The sequence below is a fragment of the Bufo gargarizans genome, chromosome 3 (assembly GCF_014858855.1).
Source record: "Bufo gargarizans isolate SCDJY-AF-19 chromosome 3, ASM1485885v1, whole genome shotgun sequence".
Taxonomy (NCBI): Eukaryota; Metazoa; Chordata; class Amphibia; order Anura; family Bufonidae; genus Bufo; species Bufo gargarizans.
In genome coordinates, this window is record NC_058082.1 from 425263902 (window position 1) to 425277573 (window position 13672).

At 41.0% G+C, this 13672-nt stretch overlaps 1 protein-coding gene across 4 annotated transcripts in view; it reads left to right on the forward strand.

The window, feature by feature from the left end:
- IKBKE (inhibitor of nuclear factor kappa B kinase subunit epsilon) overlaps nucleotides 1-13672 on the forward strand; it is an 87491-nt gene that overhangs the window by 24370 nt on the left and 49449 nt on the right. For 3 of the 4 annotated variants that reach the window (XM_044288455.1, XM_044288454.1, XM_044288453.1), the window contains exons 2-6: nucleotides 867-987; nucleotides 5079-5219; nucleotides 5432-5561; nucleotides 8255-8436; nucleotides 11568-11728. In XM_044288455.1, the coding sequence (XP_044144390.1) occupies nucleotides 901-987; nucleotides 5079-5219; nucleotides 5432-5561; nucleotides 8255-8436; nucleotides 11568-11728 (701 nt within the window). In that variant the 5' untranslated portion in view covers nucleotides 867-900. Of the gene's footprint in view, nucleotides 1-866; nucleotides 988-5078; nucleotides 5220-5431; nucleotides 5562-8254; nucleotides 8437-11567; nucleotides 11729-13672 lie in introns of those variants that run through there. The other variant, XM_044288456.1, reaches the window with a different exon arrangement.

The window sequence follows — 13672 nt, forward strand, 5'->3', positions numbered from 1 at the left end:
GGAAGTTCGCACATCCAACCTGTTGCTCCATTCATTTTTGGGTGCTATGATGGGTACGAGGTACCCGCTATCGAGATTGGTGAGAGTCCCAGTGGTAGGACCCCCAACGATCTAATAGTTATCTCCTATCCTCTGGATTAACTAATAAAGTTTAACAACCAGAATACCTCTTTAATACTTTAGTTGAGATCTTTTCCAATGTACTTTGGTTCATTGCCAGAACTGTGATCGCCATCATACTCTTGTACAGATATTAAATGGGTTATTCTACAAAAAGTATTGTTTAAAAATGTATAGAACATTTAAATCTAAGGAGGTTATCAACATGAATCTATACAAAAAAAAAATCTGGGCTGAAATAACTTGGTGTCAGTGGTAGCACCCTCTAGAGTTTCTGCTTTCCTCGAAATATCTGTTCACTTTCTCTATCGGCTAGTATTTAATAGGCATGCCCTTCGCTCAGCTCCACCTCTGTGATGTGCATTGATCTAAAAGTGAAGAGCACTGCACTCCTGGGAGTGCGAGCTGAAGCAGGGACACATGGCACAGCTTCACTGCCCACCCAAGACCAAAACTGAACAGAGAAGGGGAGGCATGAGTAAATGCGCTAAAAGGATGCAAAATTAGTTTTGGAGAAGCAATTCCATTAGACCACTGTTAGTGACCACCTTTTGTTTTCTAGCTTAATTCGTGGGATAACCCCTTGAAACTAAAATGACGTGACTGAGAAATGTGAAGTTAAATAGCCTAAAAATTATTTTGATGCGAGTGGAAAAACATGTTAAAATGCACAGTAAAATATAAGTAAGGTAAGGTATATGTAACGTTGAATATTTGCTAATTACTTGTTCAAATCTCTACAACAGATTCTCATTTAATAAAAAGGCCTGATATTTGAAGATGCCAAGTACCCCAAATTACCTGTGGGAGTTAGAAGATCTATTGGGTCAAGGTGCTACTGCCAGTGTGTACAAGGCACGGAATAAGGTAGGGAACAATTATAAGCTTAAATGAACAGTTAGTATACTGGAGTTAAAGGCTATGGACGACATTGGCACTTTTCTACTGTGTTTTTTTTTATTCCTATATTTAAAATCAACATTCTAAATAGTGCCCATTAATAACACCTTCACGTGGTGGGCTGTCCTGCTGCTTATGACATAGATCCAACAGAACACTACTCCTGGCTCTGTCAGCTCTGTCTGCTCTCTCTGTTAGTATTAGCAGCAAAGAGAGGAGTAGGTTATACACAGCAGAACAGGGTGTGTAGGTTCTGGAAGCATCCAAGTCTCAACCCATGGACAGGTGTAGTGCTGTTTTTGGAAGATGTTTTTCTGATCATGGAGAACCCCTTTAATATTTGTGTGGCATCCACGAGTAGTAGTGTTGAGCGAGCATGCTCAGCCGAACACCAGTCAGTGTATTTAAATCTAACTTAGCCTCTATTTCTATGCAGAAGATCACTGTACAGTGAGAGAATCCCTCAGTCCCTGCTCTCACTTTATATATAGCTATGTCCATATATGGAGTCAGTGCTTGGGGACACCCCAGTGTATTTAAATCTAATTTAGCCCATATTTCAGAAAAGTTTCTGCCGGAATTCACGACCTTCTGCGTTAGAGGGAAGGCACTTAACCACTCAGCTATAATAAATACATAGCCATATCCCATCATAAACTTTTTCAAAAATAGAGGTTAAATTAGATTTATATTTTTTATATTTTTTTGTATTTATAAAAAAAAATGGCACAAAATAAATGTTTAATTACTAAAGAAAAAAAATATATATACAGTACAGACCAAAAGTTTGGACACACCTTCTCATTCAAATAGTTTTCTTTATTTTCATGACTATGAAAATTATAGATTCACTCTGAAGGCATCAAAACTATGAATTAACACATGTGGAATTATATACATAACAAAAACGTGTGAAACAACTGAAAATATGTCATATTCTAGGTTCTTCAAAGTAGCCACCGTTTGCTTTGATTACTGCTTTGCACACTCTTGGCATTCTCTTGATGAGCTTCAAGAGGTAGTCACCTGAAATGGTTTTCACTTCACAGGTGTGCCCTGTCAGGTTTAATAAGTGGGATTTCTTGCCTTATAAATGGGGTTGGGACCATCAGTTGCGTTGTGGAGAAGTCAGGCGGATACACAGCTGATAGTCCTAATGAATAGACTGTTAGAATTTGTATTATGGCAAGAAAAAATCAGCTAAGTAAAGAAAAATGAGTGGCCATCATTACTTTAAGAAATGAAGGTCAGCCAGTCCGAAAAATTGGGAAAACTTTGAAAGTGTCCCCAAGTGCAGTCACAAAAACCATCAAGCGCTACAAAGAAACTGGCTCACATGCTGACCGCCCCAGGAAAGGAAGACCAAGCGTCACCTCTGCTGCGGAGGATAAGTTCATCCGAGTCACCAGCCTCAGAAATCGCAGGTTAACAGCAGTTCAGATTAGTGACCAGGTCAATGCCACACAGAGTTCTAGCAGCAGACACATCTCTAGAACAACTGTTAAGAGGAGACTGTGTGAATCAGGCCTTCATGGTAGAATATCTGCTAGGAAACCACTGCTAAGGACAGGCAACAAGCATAAGAGACTTGTTTGGGCTAAAGAACACAAGGAATGGACATTAGACCAGTGGAAATCTGTGCTTTGGTCTGATGAGTCCAAATTTGAGATCTTTGGTTCCAACCACCGTGTCTTTGTGCGACGCAGAAAAGGTGAACGGATGGACTCTACATGCCTGGTTCCCACCGTGAAGCATGGAGGACGAGGTGTGATGGTGTGGGGGTGCTTTGCTGGTGACACTGTTGGGGATTTATTCAAAATTGAAGGCATACTGAACCAGCATGGCTACCACAGCATCTTGCAGCGGCATGCTATTCCATCCGGTTTGAGTTTAGTTGGACCATCATTTATTTTTCAATAGGACAATGACCCCAAACACACCTCCTTGCTGTGTAAGGGCTATTTGACCATGTAGGAGAGTGATGGGGTGCTGCGCCACAGTCACCAGACCTGAACCCAATCGAGGACCGCAGAGTGAAGGCAAAAGGGACAACAAGTGCTAAGCATCTCTGGGAACTCCTTCAAGACTGTTGGAAGACCATTTCAGGTGACTACCTCTTGAAGCTCTTTAAGAGAATGCCAAGAGTGTGCAAAGCAGTAATCAAAGTAAAAGGTGGCTACTTTGAAGAACCCAGAATATGAGATATTTTCAGTTGTTTCACACTTTTTTGTTATGTATATAATTCCACATGTGTTAATTCATAGTTTTGATGCCTTCAGTGTAAATCTACAATTTTCATAGTCATGAAAATAAAGAAAACTCTTTGATTGAGAAGGTCTGTCCAAACTTTTGGTCTGTACTGTATATATATATATATATATATATATATATACACACATATATATATGTGTTTAAATTAAGTTTAGCTTCTATTTCTGAAAAAGTTTGTGACAGTATTTGAACTCAAAGCTTTTGCATCACAGCCCAGAACTTTAACCACCACACTATACAGCTGCATAGCTAGTCATAAAGAAAAAATAAAAAATAAAAATGAGACTTCTATTGTATATGTCTCAGTAGAAGTACAGTACAGTAGAAGTCTCACTTTTTATTTTATTTTTGTAACTGGCTATGCAGCTATTATAGATGAGTGGTTAAGTGCCTTGCCTCTAATACAGAAAGGTGGGAGTTTGTTTCCCGGCAGAAACTTTTCTGAAATACAGGCTAAATTAGATTTAAATACACTGGGGTATCCCCAAGCACGGACTCCATATATGGACATAGCTATATATGGAGTCAGAGCAGGGACTCCTAAGCCGAACTAGAGTCCCGAAACCCTCCTCTCTTCAGAGCAGGGGGTGCCTGGGGATCAACACTAATGAGTAGTTAAAAATTATGTTTGCTGTGGTCCTTGAGACAAGATTCTAGTCAGATGCTGCACATTGGTAGGTTCGCTCTGTTGCATGTATCACATTTAATGAAGCATGAATCTCCTTCTTTGTCACCATCTGATTCCCTCAAGTGCCTAAAGAGGACCGTTCATCAAAACAAAAACCAAAACCAAAAAAACTGTGCTACTTGTATAATATAACTAGCCATGCTTCCCTGAGTATGGCATACTTGAGTCTATGTTCCTGCCCCCCTCACCACCACCCCATTCCTCCAGCTGTGGATTGATCTTCCAAAACCTACTAATTCTAGCGAAACCATGCTGCATACTACCTTCTTTCTGGACAGAGTCTCACTCTGACCAGAGTCTCCTCTCATCAGCAACGGCTCTGGGCTCATCTCAGTGGCATCTCACTCTGGTCAGAGTGAGAAGCTGTCCCAGCAGAAGATAATATGCAGCATTGTCTTGCGAGTATTAGGTCTCACAAGACCACACTACAGCTGGAAGGTGTGTGACGGAGATCGTCACAGCAGGGAAAAATCTCTCCTTGCAAAGAAGCAAAGTGGTTTAAAAATTACTTATGGATTGTTATCCATCAAATGAAGGATTGAGAGTCATAAAGAAGCTCTTTTAATGACCCTCTATATCTTGATAATTTGTCTGTTAAACAGCAGGGGGCTCACATACTATTCATACTGCATAGAGGCCCTCTACTGTCTTATGTCTGCCCCTGATTACATCCGTTAGAGGCAGTAATAAAAAACTCAGGAACCTTATATGTCCAGATAACTTCTTTGTTCTAGGAAGAATGCTCCTTAAATACACTTGCCAATGTGTGAATGAACAGGTCTACTTGGGTGCTGAGATAGGATCATTTGAAGTTAGAGGCTCAAAGACTTGAGGCTGCACTAGGGTCAATCTGGTGGCAACATACCCTTGCCTGATTATTGTCAGGTGTGATGCTGTCATTAGATCTTAATGGATGCAAATCACCTACATAATTTCTCACGCACAACCATATTTAGCACAATTCAAGCCAATAAAAATGCAGATATTGATGTAAAAACATTAGATCAGATGTGAATCCACACAGGGCCTCCATAATGACTAGAAAGCCTTTTGAACGCAAGTTCTGAACTTTTACATGTTTTGTGCCCTGTCCCTGCAGAAGTCTGGAGAGGAAGTGGCAGTCAAGGTGTTTAATCACACAAGTTACCTCCGGCCATTTGAAGTACAGATGCGAGAGTTTGAGATGCTGGGGAAACTGAACCACATCAATATTGTCAAGCTCTTTGCTGTAGAGGAAACTGTGAGTGACAGTCTTACTCTAATTAAACCTTAACTCTGCTGCAGCTCATGTTCTTTACTTGTCTAACCACCTGCAAAATTATAAGAAAGATGAATCAATAACTGATCATTTAAGTGTCAGTAAATGACATCTAATCTCTTTAAGTTCTACTCACTATTTAGCTGTTATGTGTCTATAGTTGCCCCCAAGCTCATATTATTACCTTCTCCTAGGGCAGCCCTAAACAGAAGGTTCTGGTCATGGAGTACTGCTCAAGTGGGAGTCTTCTGTCTGTCCTGGAGGAGCCAGAAAATTCCTTTGGACTTTCTGAGTCAGAGTTTCTGATTGTGGTGCAGTGTGTGGGTGAGATGCAAAGTAATCTGTATTTATATGTTGTGGGTCACAATTTTAATCTGCAAGATGTCTACTCTCTCTCTAACAAAGCAAATATTAAGTAGAGGAAATACAGTAAAAAGAGACAAAAGGTGGATATCTAAAGCCAATTACCATAAAGTGAATAATAAAAAAAAAAAGTATCATGTATCCACAGGACAGGTGATAATTGTCTTTTACATGGGCATGTGACTGCTGGGACCACCACCAATCACAAGAATGGAACATTAATCCTTGATGTGTACCTTAACTTTATTGCAACCTACTCTTAAAGTGACTAAAAGTGGATTTCTATATTATGCTTTAATTTTTATTTTTACTTTTCTTAGTGAAATAGGCGCGTGAAGTTTTGATGCCTATTGCGCTTTAGTATCTGTACTCTCGTACTCTGCTGTGTATGGGAGAATTAATTGTACAGGCCGGAGTTCCCTGGCACAATCCTGCTCCTGCCTCTACCAGTACCTGCATACCACATCAGTACAGTCTATTAGCAGAGCAGAGTGAAAGCAGGGCAGGAGCTCCATAGCACATCGCTCCTCTGCCTTTGCCCACTCTGCTAAAGCTTGATATAGTCCATCTATGCCAGGCTTTAGCAGAGCAGTGCTGGTACAGACAGGTGTAGTGTTGTGCTATGGAGCTTTATGGAGTTCTTGCCTGTACACCACTCAGTGCGACCTCAGTGAATCCATACTCCCATACACAGAAGAGTGTGAACTGAGTTAGTGTGCACTTTAGGCGCCTATGTCGCTAAGAGTATGTTTCAATAAAGTTAATTTGTAAGTTTAGGTACTCTTTAAAGAACCAGGCCAGTTTTTCGTTTTTGCATTTCCATTACGGGCATGCAAAATTTACTGGTATACAGGAGCGTTGCTAGGGTCTCAAAAGATCCGGGGCCCAAGCACCAATATATATGGCACAAGTCTCTAAGTTGAACAACCGCATCTCCCCCCCAACAAACACTAGCACTGAAGACATTTTGCTATACAGCTATACAGCAGCACATACCTCTCACATCCAGGGCCTTCAGGTGACGTCTCCTCTGATGTAGATCTTCTCTGTCATCATCTTCTCCATTTGTTCCGGACACTTCTCTCAGCTGCCTTGTCTCTGCAGAGTGTCACACACAGACATCTTAGCTTCCTTACTTTTCTGTATCCCCAAATACTATCCTGAAGAAAAATAAGTGCCCCTATAGTAACAGTACTCCTCATAGTCCCACCAATAGTAATTCCCTTCTAGAATGCTCTCATTAGTAATACTGCCCCCTACTGGACCCAACAGTGATAATGCTCTACAAGACTGCCCTCATTTGTAATACTGCCCCCTACAGTACCCACTACCGTGATAACGCTCCCCAAGAGTGCTTCCATTAGTAGAAGAACCCTCCAGTATTAATAATACCCTCACAGAGCCCCCAGTAGAAATAAGGCACCCCTATTGTCCCCCCAGTGGTAATAAAGCTCTCTACAGACCTTCAGTAGTAATACGGACCCCCATAGTGCTCTTAGTAGAAATAAGGCGGATCTATAAGTCCATCCTATAAAGCCCCAGTAGTAATAAGAACGCTTAATGTCCCCTGGATTTAAAATGCCCCCACAGTGCCCCAGTATTTATACTGCCCCCTACTGAGCATGGACGGGGAAGGGGGGGTCTGGAAGGCCCGCCTCATTCATCGTTTTCTACACCTGTTTTAGACATAAATGGTCTAAATGTAAGCCAGCTCGGAAGCTGGCTAACATTTAGACTGGCACTGGATGCGCCTCTTCATAACTTCATAACCAATGCATTTGTACAAAACCATCTGAGCCCGTCTGCCGCACGTCAAGGCGATCTCTGTTAGACGGGTCCTAACATTAAATACTACCTGTTATGCGCCATAATGGCCGCCATAAAGTTCAGGGAGTGTTGGATCCACATGCATGCTGGATCCACTCTTCTTTTTACAATTTTTGGTGCCATAATGGCCTCCATTACAAGGGATGCAGGTACCAACACGCATTCCGAGCCCGCTCTATACCTTTCCTTGTGCCAGACAGCTTCCAATGAATGTAGTGAGAGCAGGCTACAGCTTTATACTGAAACTAATTAAAATCAACCTATGGGGCAGACAGGCTAATCAGGAGTGCACGATTGCTAGGAGTGCCACATCTCCAGCATTGTAAATCTGCAGATATTTTTGTACATCCCACAAAATCTCTTTCTGTTGAGTTCATGGCGGAAGAGGAGCGGCAACGTGTGGGCAGCTCCCTACATTTTGCCCTCAGGTCTGCACTTTTAATTGGTTTTCAGCTTTTTGCTTAAGCTGCTACTGGGGAACATACCGAGTAACTCAGTATCTGTAGACTGAGTATGGTCTTCATAGAAGAGGCCAACCTTTCTTTCTTAGTGTCAGTCTTCTAGTGGTAGGGCATGTACCCATAATTTCTCTGTCCCCTAATAAACTAGCAAAAAAGAGATTTTACTGAGTAGTTTTTTCCAGTTTAGTAGGTACTTTGGATAATTATTAGACCCACTGGTATCAATTGACCTTTGTTGTAATTCTTGAAACAGTCCATTAGCAACTTGTTTTATGCCTTTTGTTTTGTTTTTTCACTGATATTCTACTATAGTATACCTATTAATGGTGATTTTTATGTACCACAATGTTGCCGTTTTGTTATCAGTGGCCGGGATGAATCACTTACGTGAGAATGGAATTGTGCACAGGGACATCAAACCTGGAAACATTATGCGTTTACTTGGAGAGGATGGGCGTAGTATTTACAAGCTGACTGACTTTGGTGCTGCTCGACAGCTTCAAGATAATGAGACATTCATATCTCTTTATGGAACAGAAGAATATTTGGTAGGTGTGTGTGATTATAGATAAGATTCCGACTTGTCTGTATAAACCATTTTACATTAATGGCAGCATTATGTTATTAATAAATAGAAAGCATGCAGCAGCACAGTATAGGACCACAGAAACTGTGAAAATTTTGTTGAGGGTTTTTCCATTCACATACACTAGACAAAACTCCAATTTTTATTTATCTTTTTTTTTAATAGAAAAATTCAGCATTTTTTCCCCTGGCCATTGTGCCTCATAATAGGCTGCCACTTTTCACTAGTCAGCTCATTATTATGACCGGACACCAATCAAAGTTAACACCTGTATATAGATTACACAGGTCCTAAGACTGACAATAAGTGATTCGCAGAACTCACCTCCTCACCCTCCCTGCACAGTGACCTCCACAGAGGTCACAAAGCATTCCCACAACCAATTAATGTGGCTGCTGTAATGCCTATCCCTGAATGCTGTTAGCCGCTCACACAAGATAGCTACCCCAATAACCATGCACATGTATCAGAAAAAAAAAAAAAATAAAGACTAGAAAAATGTTAAGGGGTTGTCCAGCTTTTAGTAAGTTATGGTCTGGATCAGCCAACACTAGCTGACTGACTGGCTCAGATACCCTGCAGTCCCGCCAATCAGCTGTTTCAGTGTCTCTCCATCTCCAGCTGGAACTACACTGCTCCGTCAACTGTGCATCACTGCAGCGCTGCTTCCATTGACTTTAATGGGAGCAGTAGTGTAGTAATGAACTCCTTCCACTGCACAGTTGATGACACCATCTTCCAGTGACAGAGCTACACCCCAACAGCTGATCAGCAGGGGTGCAGGGTTTTAGACCTCTGCTGATCAGCTAGTAATTGCCTATACTGAGGACAGAGCATCTCTTAATAAAAGCTGGACAACTTGTATAGGAGCGATCTGTACCATTGAAATAAATAGGATGGCTTGGGTGTAATTACACCTGCTCGCCGCTGAAGATGCAACACCGAGCAGGTAAACAATGAAGAGGAGGCAGCGCTGGCACGGCGCACGCCTTCTCTTCAAACAGCTGATTGGCGGGGATGCCGGGTGTCGAACCCCCACCGATCTGATATTGATGACCTAGCCTGAGGATAGGTCATCAATAAATATAACTTAGACAACCCCTTTAATACCTGTGGATTTACTACATGTACATGTATATGATATATTTAGTAGTTCTTGCTGGTGTTCTATGGAGATTTATTTGGAAAGGACCTGCACTCCCATAGAGATCTCAATAGAAAGAGCTTTTTACAGTTGTTTTAGAGCCTTATATGTAGGATAATGAGTCAACAGCCAAAATCCTGCACAGATCCAGTACCCCAGAGCATTTGCTGCAATTGTTTTAACTCCAAGCAATACTCTTTGAAGTTAACAGTGTAACTGTCAGGCTGATACAGTTTATCTACACTGATTATTTGTTGCAAACTATCAAGACTCCTGCAGATTTATTTGGTTTTTACAGACTTTTTAATATTTTCATAAACCAAAACTGTGGGGTCCAGGGTATAATTCATCAAGATAAGTAATTGAATGGACAAATGCCATGAAAACCCTGTGTGCGACCTATCATTATTCATTGTTGTAAAAAAAAAAAAAAGAATTACAATATCCCCAAAATAAAAGGTTTAAAATTACAGTTGCATGACCACTATCTTTATTTGTTGTTTTTATATATTTTATTATTTTATACATAACACACTTATGTTGGGCAATTGGTAAGACACCTAATATCATTGCCACAGTTATTCCAATAATATTTCAATAAATGTGGCAATAATATTAGGCGTCTTAGGTTACTTTCACACTTGCGGCCGCCAGATCCGCCGATCTGCCGCTGACTGAAAGCATTTGTGAGACGGATCCGGCATTCCGGTATTCTGAATGCCGGATCCGGCGCTAACACATTCCTATCGGAAAAAATGCCGGATCCGGCGTTCAGGCATGTCTTCAGTTTTTTTCGCCGTAGTATGCTGCGGTTTTCTCTTTTGCCTGATCAGTCAAAACGACTGAACTGAAGACATCCTGATGCAAACTGAACGGATTACTCTCCATTCAGAATGCATGGGGATAAAACTGATCAGTTCTTTTCCGGTATAGAGCCCCTGTGACGGAACTCTATGCCGGAAAAGAAAAACACAAGTGTGAAAGTACCCTTAGGCTGGGTTCACACCTGAGCGTTTTACAGCGTGTTCCTACGCGCTGTAAAACGCTCAACAAGGAGAAACCAATGCTTCCCTATGGGAATGGTTCTCACCTGGGCGATTTACAGTGTGTACGATCGCGCTGTAAAACGCCCGACGCCCCAAGAAGTACATGAGCTTCTTTGGGGCGTCTTGTCGCGCGTTCCTGTACATAGACTTTCGGGAACGCGTGACAATGGGCGTTCGCTTGTCTCTGTATGCGTGATTGCAAACACCCGTACAATTGCGCATACAGAGCACTCCATCGTTAACGCTCAGGTGTGAACCCAGCGTTAGGCTACTTTCACACTTGCGGCAGAGAGATCCGGTAACGCAAGTGTGAAAGTACCCTTAGCATCTGCCCAACACAAGTGTGTTATGTATATAGTAAAAAAAAAAAAAAAAATACAACAAATAAAGATAGTGATCAGGCAACTGTAATTTTAAACCATTCATTTGGGGCATATTGTAATTTTTTTTTTACACAACAATGAACAAAAGGTAAGTCTTAATGATAGGTCGCACACAGGGTTTTCATGGCATTTGGCCATTAAATTACTTATGTGGTTTACAGACTGAAGCAAACCCTCAGCTGTAAGAAATATTGGGCTTTTACATGATCAAAGCTTTCATTTTCAAAAGTGCATGTAAAGCTTCCATATGAGCAGAAGTTGAATTTGGTATCAGACGCCCTTTAGTGACAGCGCATGTTTGACTATTGAAATCATGTACGTCATGAAAATCAGTGCTGGGATTTTCTTTTAAATCACCACTGACATTTCTGGTATCTCGGATTAAAATATTATTGAAGTCTTTAATGGGGAAACCCCTCTTTAAGTAATGGGCAGATTAAGAAAATGTTTAGTCAGTTCAGGCTTGCAAAACGTTGAATTTCCCATGTACATGACTGAAGTCTTCTTATTTCCTTTCAAGCATCCTGATATGTATGAAAGAGCAGTCTTGAGAAAACCCCAACAGAAGGTTTATGGCGTCACGGTTGACCTTTGGAGTATTGGAGTTACCTTTTATCATGCTGCCTGTGGTAGCCTGCCCTTCATCCCTTACGGGGGACCTCGAAATAACAAGCAGATTATGTGAGGGAACGTTTTCTAATGCTTCTTACTCTGTAATAACCAATTACATATAATGTCTGTGTATCTTCAATAAGACTTTGCGGAAATGTTTAATAAAACTGGTGTAAAGGAAAACACCAGTATTATGAGGTCTCAACCTTCATCTATAGAGCAGAAAAAAAAAACATCTAGTATTTTATGCATCTATTATGATGCTCAGTTCTGCACATTTTGCATCCGTTTTAGCCATTACCATCTGAGATCATGTTATTTTAGATGGAAAAAAAATACTTTGGGTAGGACTTTTTTCTGTGTAAAATAACAGATCTCAGATGCAAATGGCTAAAACGGATGCCAAATGTACATAACTCGGTATAACGGATTCTTAAAATACAGGATCCGTTTTTTTGTTTATTTTCCTGTTCTTCTGACAGATCAGAAGAAGGGAAAACTAAATGGTGATGTGAACGCAGCTTAAGTTGTACTATCTACTGCAAAAAAATGCAAATGCGCAATAGTTTTACATGTTTGGTTTTTACATATTCTGAGGGGTTAAATGTCCATAATCATAGGTGTCTCTGATCACTGACACTGGCAGCGGGTGTGTCAGCAGGCACCTGCTGGCTATGGTGCCCTCTCAGTTCCTGAGCAGGTGTTGACTTCAGACATACATGTACTGCAGATGTTGGGAAGGGGTTAATTGCATCATCAGAATATTGCATCAACCCATAAGAAATAGACTCTAGGAGCAAATGATTGGCTCTAAAGTCAGCTCTTATTTGTAAGTCTTCTGCTGAACCTTTGGGGTCAATTATTGTCACCCATTAACAAGAGCCAGCTCAACCATGTGTTGAACACACATACCCTTGCAGCTTATTCACAACTGTGCACTTATATGCACTGGTTGGAAAAGTTGATTTTTGCCTGTCAAGTTGCAATAAAGACTTTTACATTCTATGGTGCTGTCTTCTTGAGGTATCGAAAAATTACTCAGACCAGGGGTGTAACTACCATAGCGGCCGACCATGTGACTGCTATGGGGCCCAGGGCAAGAGGGGGCCCAGTCTTAGTTGGGATTATCTCCTCTTCTACTGGAGGTGAAAACTTGGTCAGGACTCTGCCCTCTAAAGGAACAACTTTTAGCAAATGAGGCAGTGGGAAAAATGGCCCAAGGGTCATTGAAAAGGGTTTAGGCAGAAACCCTTCTGTCCTGTGTGGGGGGCCTGGTTTGATCCTTGCTATGGGGCCCTTACTTCTCTATGTACGCCACTGACTGAGACTATTGTATTTGATCTTATCATGTTGGGGTTGGCACTGGGGTAGGCAGTCAAATAATTTGGAGGCCACTCTCATTTGTAGAAAATACCAGTAGATCTGTTTTTTTGATTTTCAAAGCCTGCATGTTTCAATAGCCTAAATTAATAAGTAACAGGTTCCCTTTAAACAAGCACCTTGTACTCCTAGATGTAGCCTACTTGCCTTTATTGGCAGATGTGCCCTTATATTTTTTTATTTCTATCAAAGAAGCTTATTATTATTGACTTCATATGAATCCATGCTATGGGCCACCATTGCCAAAACTGTGATTTAACATTCGGTTCCAGGTCAAACTGAAATTTTGGATATATTTTTGTTTTCATTACGAAATTAAAAAGCTGGAATGCTGTTGGCACAGTAAAAGGTGCGCTGTTCCCACAGATCTGAAATACTTCTTTGATCTACTGATGACTGATTTGAGGTGGTTATATCCGCAAGGAATGTTTATTATAGTCATTACAGTATGGTGCCCAATGGTTGCTTGTTTCTTTTTATTAGGACTATCAAGTGGTTTATTGTTTAAGTGGTTTATTACTTGTCCTTTATCTACTTCTTTCATCTTTTTTTAATAGCGTGGTCGCTAGGGATGACCATATCACAGAGTAATGGAGAGGTAATAGAGCTGTGTAAGGTATTAGTTTTTCCTTA